Source organism: Arachis ipaensis, chromosome B2 (genome assembly GCF_059453495.1).
Source record: "Arachis ipaensis isolate K30076 ecotype BB chromosome B2, ASM5945349v1, whole genome shotgun sequence".
NCBI lineage: Eukaryota > Viridiplantae > Streptophyta > Magnoliopsida > Fabales > Fabaceae > Arachis > Arachis ipaensis.
The window spans coordinates 94,222,846-94,232,873 of record NC_142437.1 but is presented as its reverse complement, the minus strand read 5'-3'; the positions used below and the strand labels follow the sequence as shown (position 1 = coordinate 94,232,873).

The 10,028-nt window shown below is 37.9% G+C and overlaps 1 protein-coding gene across 1 annotated transcript; it reads right to left on the bottom strand.

Moving 5' to 3' along the window:
* LOC148574884 (uncharacterized) lies at nucleotides 1-880 on the bottom strand. Its single transcript, XM_088504534.1, has 3 exons — nucleotides 669-880; nucleotides 474-564; nucleotides 1-300 (listed from the first exon to the last, which is right to left on the bottom strand). Exons 1-3 carry the CDS (start codon nucleotides 878-880, stop codon nucleotides 1-3), a joined length of 603 nt encoding a protein of 200 aa, XP_088360660.1.
* Nucleotides 881-10,028: the final 9,148 nt, after the last annotated feature.

Here is a 10,028-nt window from a genome sequence, read left to right as displayed (position 1 = left end):
TCAAACTGTGAGATTTAACTTGGGCCCCATTATGTTATACATGAAAGAATATCGTAAAACAATGAAAATGAAGAGTAGAAAAGCATATCGGTAGTAAATATGTTGAAGATGGGTACAATAACTGCATATCGGACTATCACACACTCGAATGCCGTCTACAATGTTAGATACCAAACACAGTTTACAAGAGAATCGTTCACGATATACCTTCTCATAAAGAAAAATGCGCGCCACAACGTCTTTTTCTGCTGCATCGTGTTCACCTGTTGCATTTCGCTGTTTCAGCTGTTCTGGATGAGGCTGTTACACGAAACACATACAGTTTACCTCAGTTGCACAAAAGTTCAATACTAACAACGGCATTAACATCACATACTACAGCAAAAAATTCTTGTTGAATATTCTAAATGTCTGATTGTTATCTTCCATAGCAAACCATTACGCATGTACGTGAACTGCATTATTTTGCTCACCACATCTATGGTTAGCTCAAGGTTCATGCCAGGATCGATGTCGTTTGTGGATCGATCACGCTCTTGTACTGTGTTATCGCCAGGGTCCAACCTACACCACCAATACAACAACCAGGTCAACGCCACCAAATATCAAGGACGACAACTATTTTACCAAACGAATATTAACACATGTCGTCTGTACCGATAACTTACTCTGTCGAAGGAACATCTTGAGAATCTTGGAGAAAGGAATCAGAGGCTTCCATTTTGCTCGTGTTTAGACTATCTAGTTCGAGAGGTGGTGAACAAGTCGATCCTGTTCTAAGAGAGGAGTTTTCCGCTGCAAAACTACTTAGGGTTGTGGTAATCCACCAGTAGAAAAAATGAACTTGTCTCTCGTATTTGGGCAAGACTGATAGACACATTCACATGATATAGGCTTAGCTATGACCGTTCGTGTTAGGTGGTACAAACTTTTTATTTAGAAGGCTATGTAATCATTACATCTAAGAACACATGGATACATTTCTTCGATTGGGATTAACAAAAGCACATTTCCAGCTATAACGTGAAAATTGGCATGCATTAGAATGTAACAAAACTGGTGCAGTGAACACGGTAAGGGTATAACTGTAATTAATCACATGGAACGCTAGATAGATTACCATGTCACCATGAAGCATTCAGGGATATCGAAACAAGTAGAAAGCACTAATCCTTCTCACTCGATCCATGCAGGTTCCGCATGAATGATTCACATGGCGATAAATTCATGCACATATGTTGAAGAACCTCTCTATCTCTTAATTTTATTCAATGCATTTCCTTGTTACCGTTTTTGTTTTCATAGTTAATATAACCACTCTTTTTTCCTTTTTTTTATTTTTATTTTTTTAAACGTGTCAACAAGCAGTCACGTTGCTTTTACTCCGTCGCGTGAACTCCGATGGAAATTGCCTGTGATGCTATATTTTTGTTGTTTGTTTGGGGTGACCTCTTTTTGGTTTATGAGAATTTGAAATTTGAAAACTCCTCACATGTGATCGTCTCTGGAATTTTGGTGTAATTTGCTTATGTAATGATTGCTTTGTTCAATATTAATTTTCTGTGCACCGATTCTTTGTCTTCCATGGATAAGTAATGAAATGCCAATTTTCTTGAACCCGTTACATTCATTTTTGGGCTTTCAAGTTGTTATTTGATAAGGGGTTAATGTTGGTTATGAACATTATTAGTCTATTTTAATTGGTTTAATTAAGAAAATTTTGATATATCTATTGAGTGTTATCTACCTTGTGTTTTATTTTAGGTAGTGACCTAATGTAGATCCTAAAAGCTTCCCTGACTATTGTGTCAATATCTATATTAATTTATACCACGTGTTCGAATTTTTTAACTGTTTTTCATTTTAACTTACAAGGAGAGAATGAAATAGTTTTTATTATAAATAAGATAAAGAGGGATCAATTTTTTTTATTCTCTTAAATTAAATTTATAAATGTGAATCCCCTAAACCTACTAAAATATAAATGGTGCTAAGCTAATGTGTTTTAGATATTATATTAAATACCACAACAAAAACAATTCTTACATGAAATTCTTTCTAAAAGAACTCATAAATCAGTCCTAGAATAGCATAATTTACCTTTTTTCACCCAAACCAATATCGGATAGCACAACTTATGTGAAACCAGATACTTCACATTCTCTAACACGATTAACTTGCAACAACTTATCCCACACTACTCTAGCACGACTAAAAGAATATGCGTTAATTTATTTAAATACATAAATATTATTTTTATATTAAAAGAATATATTTATTTAAAATAATACAAATATTTTTATTTAAAATTCTAAAAGTAAAATTAAATCTACTTGTATTAATTTTAAAAGGACTTAGAATAATATGAATACGTTTATTTAAACTTGAAAAATTTTAAAATGATAAGAGTACATTTATTCAAACTATTAAAATTTAAAGTTTAAATAAACCTACTTGTATTGAGTTTAAAAATGTTTAAAATAATACAAATATATCTATCTAAATTAAAAAAAATCGAATAATAAGAGTACATTTTTTTAACAAAATTTAACCTTAAAAGATCATACAAGTGTATTTTTTTAGATAAAAATTAACGGTCTTAAACATTTAATTTTTTTAAAACTCAAATCAGAATTCGAAATTGATTAAAGTGATCCTCTCTTCTTCTCTTCAAAACCATGTGACTTATCCATGCTTGGTTCGGATTCGACGAACCATGCATAAACATGTATTTTCTTGATTCTATTCCAGACATTTCTTCCTTACCTTGACTTATGGGCCAACAAACTTCAATGTTGAGCAAGTTTAATTTAAAGAATCTGATCCTAACATATAGCTGAAGGTTCGGTCCATTAAGAATTCATGGATTTAAAGTTATTCTTAATATATATATGACTTAGGAGGAAAAAGTGCTCTAAACACTTTGAAAGAGAGCCGAATTAGGAGCAGTATATTAAAGGAAGAGTTTGGTAAAATTAATCTTCATTTGTTTTGTTTGAATTGTGTAATTGTTGAATGGTTTGGTTATGCTTCAAAATGATTGTTTATATGAGTAATTATGGTTGAAACTTTCATGAAAATTTCATGAACTTTGAAGATATTCAAGCTATGAACGTTATTCTTCAAGTACAGTTGGAAACCAAAACCATAGCCCCTAATTAATGGTCAAGTTGTGTTGAAATCAAGTGAAAAGTATGGGACTTTAGTGGTTTATAATTTGTTTTGTATTAGGGTAAATGTTAGTTATCGAAAAGATTGAAATACAGGTTAGAATTGAAGAAAGAATTTGGAGAATTTACGAAGAACACGAAGAACATTTTTGAATGTCCCCAAGAACTCTCAAGAACACCACTTTGATTTTTTTTAGGAGTCAAAGTGTAAATATTAAAATATTTTGTGGTTGAAATCATAAATACTAATAGTTTAGCTGGTTAAAGTATAAATATCAAAAGTTAAGGGACTCTAACTATATTTTTTATCATATTTTTGGTGTCAACATATATTTTTCATAATTTTTTGACAAATTATTATTAAAAATTATTTCATACTACAATATAAAATATAATTATTTTATTACTAGTATTATTTTGTTAAATAAATAAATTAACAGTGAGAAGATAATTTTTTCAAAAAAGTTAAAAAAACACAATTTTAAATTCAAAATCTCATAACTACCTTCCTAAAATACTCAACAAGTGATAAATATATGTTTGTAAAAAAAATAAAAGAAAGATAAAATGTTCAAGGCCAACCCTAATTTTGGTGAAAATAAGAAATGTTTCAAAAAATATTAAAAACTGAAAATAAAAGTAAAAAAAAAAAAGGCATGACAAATTGGTTACGCTCCAAACTCATCGAATTGCATCTCTGATCCCCAAATCATGCCATATATCTCTACCTGTACAGTCACTTGCCTCATTTCCAGCATTCCATCATTTCAAGTCTCATCCTTGTTCAGACAATCACGTAATGCACATTCTTCGAGGTACACAAATTAATGGAGGGAAATAAAGTTATCATTCCCACCAAAGGGAAAACCCCCACAGGAATTATCCAGAAAACTCACATCCTGAATTTCATCTATTACTCGAGAACACAGTTTATTTTACGGAGACCATATATGTTCGAAATATCATGGACATATATATTCGAAATTAACACCACCAACAATGTAAGTTTTATGGAACTATAATTATCCTCCTTTATAAATCACGCCAATGTCTTCCATTCTGCCTCGCGTCTACTATTTCACTAGTGTACAACTTGTGATTTAAACAGGTACATTTAAAGGTCGTGACATATCCAAAATAATCACCACATCAAAATTTTTAACTAGCTCCAACCAAAATACAGTTGTAATCCCATCGTCATGGTGCTAAATAATGTCTTAACAAAATATACTTTAGTACAAACTAAGCATAAACATTTGGCTATGCCCCACCAAAGCATTCATGTCCTTTAGGTAAATGTTAAAAAATAAAAACATAGCATGTGTCTCTCTTCACGCCTCTCTCTTCCAAACTTTACTGCCACAATTGGACGAATCCACAGGACATTTCAGGATTCGGATTCCACTGCCACTTTCACAGTCCCCTCCCCCTTCAAAACCCAAACCAAACATTCTGTAAGACCCGGTTAATTAACGGCTAATTAACCCATAAATGAGAATTTATTCTGGAAAGCCAAAAATGTTATTTTTATGACTTAATATGATAGAGGAGATTGAGACGAGAATTTCGGTACCAATTTTATGGGAATCGGACCAAGATTGGACCGAACGGGCCAAACCGGGCCAATCGGACCCAAAGTGGGCCCTTGGCCCAACATAACTAAACCAAAACCCTAGTTTTCAGCATTCTTTCTCCTCATTAAACATACACACATGCTGAAAATGGAGTGAGGGAGGAGAAAAACACTCTCTCAAGTTCTATCTCTCACTTGATCTTTAAACCACCATAACTTTTGATCTAGAGCTCCGATTGCCGCTCCGTTTGCGGCCACGCGTTTACCGCAGAGAGCTCTACAAAACCCATATAATTAATCTTGAGGTAAGCCATGTTTTACTGTTCGAAATTCCAGCCCTTGATTTCGAGTTTCATGCGCAAAAATGTTGAGATTTTGGGTTCTTTGATGTTATAGGACCCAACTCTCTTGAAGGAGAAGGTTAATCTTGTCTCCTTGGACCTTGGGTATGGTAAGATTCTCAACCCTGGTGTAATTTGTTGTTCTATGAGGTTTGGGTATTGAGATGTTGTGTATGGGTATGATGATTGTGGCTTAGGTTATGTATATGTGAATATTGGAGCTTGATTGGTGATTTTGAAAAGCTTGGAAGAGGGTTTTGTGTGATAAAATCTATTCTTGGAGGTGTTGATACCTTGAGAGCTTGTGGACAAGTGGTTTGGAAGTGCTCCGGTTGAGCTTGGGAAATCGGCTAAGGTATGGTTTCGGTTTCCCGTATCTAATATGTAATGTGGTAGGAAATACTTAGGCTAGAGGCCCTAAGATAGGCATTGAATTGTTAGTGTTGCTGAATGGTTGAGATATATGATGTGTTCATATATGTGATTATGAATATTGATGCCTTGATTGTGTGAAATATGAGAAATGCATGTTGTGATATATGCTTGATGGATGATTGAGGTTGAATTGGTGGGTGGTACCATGTTGATGGTAAGTATGATGTTGATTATGTATAATGATGGTTGATTGGAAATGGTATTATTAGAAATTGGGATGAGGAAGGATGTATGACATGATATTGTGTTTGTCATTTAGCCATTTGATTGAGAAGTATTAAAATGGTTGGATGGTGATTTTGGAAAATTTGGTAAAGGGTCAATGTGTGAGTTGAGGATGGCTTGTTGTTGATTTTGGTACATTTTGAATGATTTCAAAGAGAAGGGTTGAAATTGGCATGTTTGATTGATTTTGAAAAGAGTTGAGAGTGGTTTGTTTTGAAAATGGCACTTTGTGGTTTTGTATGAAAATGTGGTTTTTGGGCATACTTTGACGGGACATAACTTGGACTACGGATCTTTGTTTTCTGCCAAATCTATTTAGAAATGAAATTGGATCCGGGATGTCCATGCCGTTCGAAGAACGGGTGAAAAACGATTTAAAATGAGAACGTTATGTCCGTCGAAAGATTGGGGGTTGAATCTGTAAATTTTGCAGCTTTTAACTTAGAAAATTTTTAGCAGAATGACCCTCCGCGCGTAGGCGCACTTGGCGCGTACGCGCCGTTCTTCCAGGAAGCGCCATCCACGCGTGCGCGTGATGTGCGCAGGCGCGCCAAATGTGCTGCACCCAATGCCCAGCCATTTTCCTGAGAGTTGTGCCAAAGTTGTGCCAGTTTTGTGCCTGGGGCACAAGAGTACCCACGCGTACGCGTGGCTGACGCGTGCGCGTCGCTTGGCTATTTTTCAACCCGCGCGTCCACGCGTATGACGCTTGCGCGTCGATGAGTTTTGTGGCCATCCGCGCGTGCGCGTGGAGTGCGCGTACGCGTGGCCCTACTTTCATCCCAAAGTTGATTTTTGAGTTTTAAAAGCCAAATTTCATACTTCTAAGCCTCCGATCTCACCACTTATGTCTTAAATCATTATGATATGCCTAGCATGAGAAAAAGGGCTAGTGAATGTGGTAACTTGCGAGTGAAGCAAGGGAAAAATGAATGATCATTGAGGATCAAAGATGATTATGTGAGATACGGAGGATGGCGGTGGAAGTGCTTGTTATGCCATGGGCCGAAGGGCCATAATTGTTAATGAATTGGCTGGTTATGGATTTAACCGTGAGCTGGATGGCTGGATTATGCCGTGTGATGGCGGAGCCATGTTTATGGCTAAGTATAAATGCATATATGCTGTTGAATGAATTGTGAATGTTTGCACTTCCACCATCGGAGATGAGGGTTTCCCTGGGTAGTAGCAGTGGCTAGCCACCACGTGCTCCAGGTTGAGACTCAAAGCTCTGTTAACCCTATGTCGTAAGTGTGGCCGGGCACTGTGAAAGGCCCAGATGAGCTCGCCCCCATAAATATTCACCAGTGATGGTGATGGATAAATATTCACCAGTGAGGGTGATGGATATGGATCATGATTATGATCAAGTTTATGATGAGTATAACTCGAGTTGGGGATGCACGACAGAGGGATAGTCCAATGGTTAGCTACCAGGACTTGTCGGGTTGGCTCTATAACCGACAGATGATATCATCAGCCACTAGGGACAGGCATGCATTATAAGCATACTACATGAATTATTTGAGATTGCCTATTTGACTGCATATTACTTGCTAATTGTCTAAATGCCCTATTTGTTCCTATTTGTAAATTTCTTGTCTGATATAACTGTGTTTGCTATATTATACTCCTGCTGGTAATTGGGAGGTCTGAAGGAATTGGAAAGGGAAGTATTAGTTAGACTGAAGAATCTTTAGTCAGTTGCCACTTACGGTTTAGCTTGTTTATAAGCTTTGATATTATCTGGAGGAAGTTCTAGGATTGCCTTCGGCCTTCCTCTATTATTATGTATTATATATGTGGAAGCTGTTACCGTACTGGGGACCTCTGGTTCTCACCCATGCGGATTTTGTGGTTTTCAGATGCAGGACGCGAGGCTTCTCGTTGAGGCATGCTGGAGACTTCTGGATTAGCGAAGATCTTTATTCTCGGGGCTCTGTTCTGGTTTATATATCTTGTTTAGATACTTTTATCTCCATTAAATAATACAAACTGTGATGACTCCTCTTATAGGAGGTTTTGGAGAATAGATTTCTGTATTTGTGTCCCTTTGGGTTTCCTTTGGGGTTTTCCTTATTTTATCATATGTATATATTGCTATGCTCGGACCGGTTATCTTCGCAGCCGGATTTTGAGTCTTAATATTCCCGTTTTTGACACTCTTTATATATATGATCTTGCGTTAGCTTATCCTTTGCTCGTTACGTTATCGATCGGAGTGTTGCGCGTTCGAGCTACGGTTTTTGTTTACCCCTTTTTCTACAAAGGCTCCTAGTTATAATCAATTATTCATACTACTATACGTACTAAATTTTTGTTTTAGAGGTCATAATACCTTGCCATCTCTGAATTATGACTTAAGCATAAGACTCTGTATGGTAGGGTGTTACATTATGGTATCAGAGCAGTTCGTTCCTGTAGAGCCTGAGGAATGGACTGACTATGCTTCTGTGCATTCTCTGTATGCGTGTTATGTGCTGTTAGTATATCTACTTGATATAGTTGGCATAAACGTTCATGAGCATGCATTTGGGACTTTGAAGCACTAAACTTCCGATATTGAGACTGATCAACTTAATATCGATTGTTTGGTGTGTATAGGAACCAGATGGCGCCTCGTGGACGCGGTAGAGGTCGTGAGAGAGGTCGTAATAATACTCGTGCGCCGGAGACTAACCCTAATGACCCAGTGAACTTTATGACTGCGTTGGAGAACATGACTACTGCTATGCAAGCCACTACTGAGCTTCTTGGCCAACAGATGAACAACCATGGTAATGATGGAGGTGGAGTTCAGGGCCCGATGACACTGGAAAACTTTTTCAAGGTTAATCCCCCGAAGTTCAAGGGAACTACTAGCCCGACTGAAGCCGATACATGGTTTCAGGCCATGGAACGAGCACTACTAGCACAGGTGGTGCCTGAAGGACAGCGTGTTGAGTTTGCTACCTATTTGCTCACTGGTGAAGCGTCGCATTGGTGGCAAGGAATCTGACGCCTCCTGCAGCAGGGTGATGATTATATCACCTGGGATGTCTTCCAAGAGGAGTTCTATAAGAAGTACTTTCCGACTTCTGCTAGGACGGCCAAGGAGCTTGAATTGTTGCAGCTGAAGCAGGGTACAATGTCCGTATGAGTATACTGATAAGTTTGAGGAGTTGTTCAGATTCTCTCGTATGTGTCAAGGGACTCTGGTGGAATATGAGGAATGGAAGTATGTTAAGTACGAAGGAGGACTCCGGAGCGATATTTTCGGTTCGGTGGGGCCAATGGAGATTAGGACTTTCTCCGAGTTGGTGAACAAGTGTAGGGTTGCTGAAGAGTGTGTGAAGAGGGCAGCCACTGAGAAAGGGAGTCACAAAGGATTATTTCCGCAAAATCGAGGGAAGAGCTTTGCACCTAGAGGTCCGCCCTTCAAGAGGGGAGGTTCTTTTAGGAGGCCCAACAACAACTCCCAAGGGAAAAGGTTTGGGAAGCAGCCTCAGAATGATCAAGCTTGTACTAGGTGTGGAAGTTACCATCCGGGTGTACCATGCAAGGCCGGATGGGGTTTGTGCTACAATTGTGGAAAGGCGGGGCATAAAGCCGCAAGTTGTCCGGAGAAGCAAAAGCAAGGTGCTGGAAAAGCACAACAGACTGGTCGGGTGTTCACCACCCCAGCTGTGGGTACAGAAGGATCTAAGACACTCATTCAAGGTAACTGTGAAATGGCTGGTCAAACTTTAAATGCTTTATTTGATTCGGGAGCATCGCATTCATTCATTGCATTCGAGAAAGCCCATGAGTTAGGATTGAAGATCGTAACCTTAGGTTATGACCTAAAAATATATAATGCTACCCATGAAGCCATGGTAACTAGGCTAGGATGCCCGAAAGTTTCGTTTAGGTTCAAGCAGCGTGATTTTGTCCATAATTTAATCTGCTTACTGATGATCGGTCTTGATCTTATCTTGGGATTGGACTGGTTATCTGAGAACCATGTCCTGCTTGATTGTTCTACAAAGTCAGTGTACTTTATGCTGGAAGATACAGAAGGGCCGGTCGTGGTGAATAATTATTACTTAAATTCGATGATGGTGAACTGTTCTGGAATCGAATGTCAGGATATCCTGTTGTTAACCGCTGGTGTTTTGGGTGATGATCAAAGGTTGGATCAGATTCCGGTAGTGTGTGAGTTTCTGGAAGTGTTTCCCGATGATATTAAGGAATTTCCACCTAACCGAGAGGTCGAGTTTGCTATTGAGTTGGTGCCTGGGGCGGGACCAATCTCAAGTGCTCCTT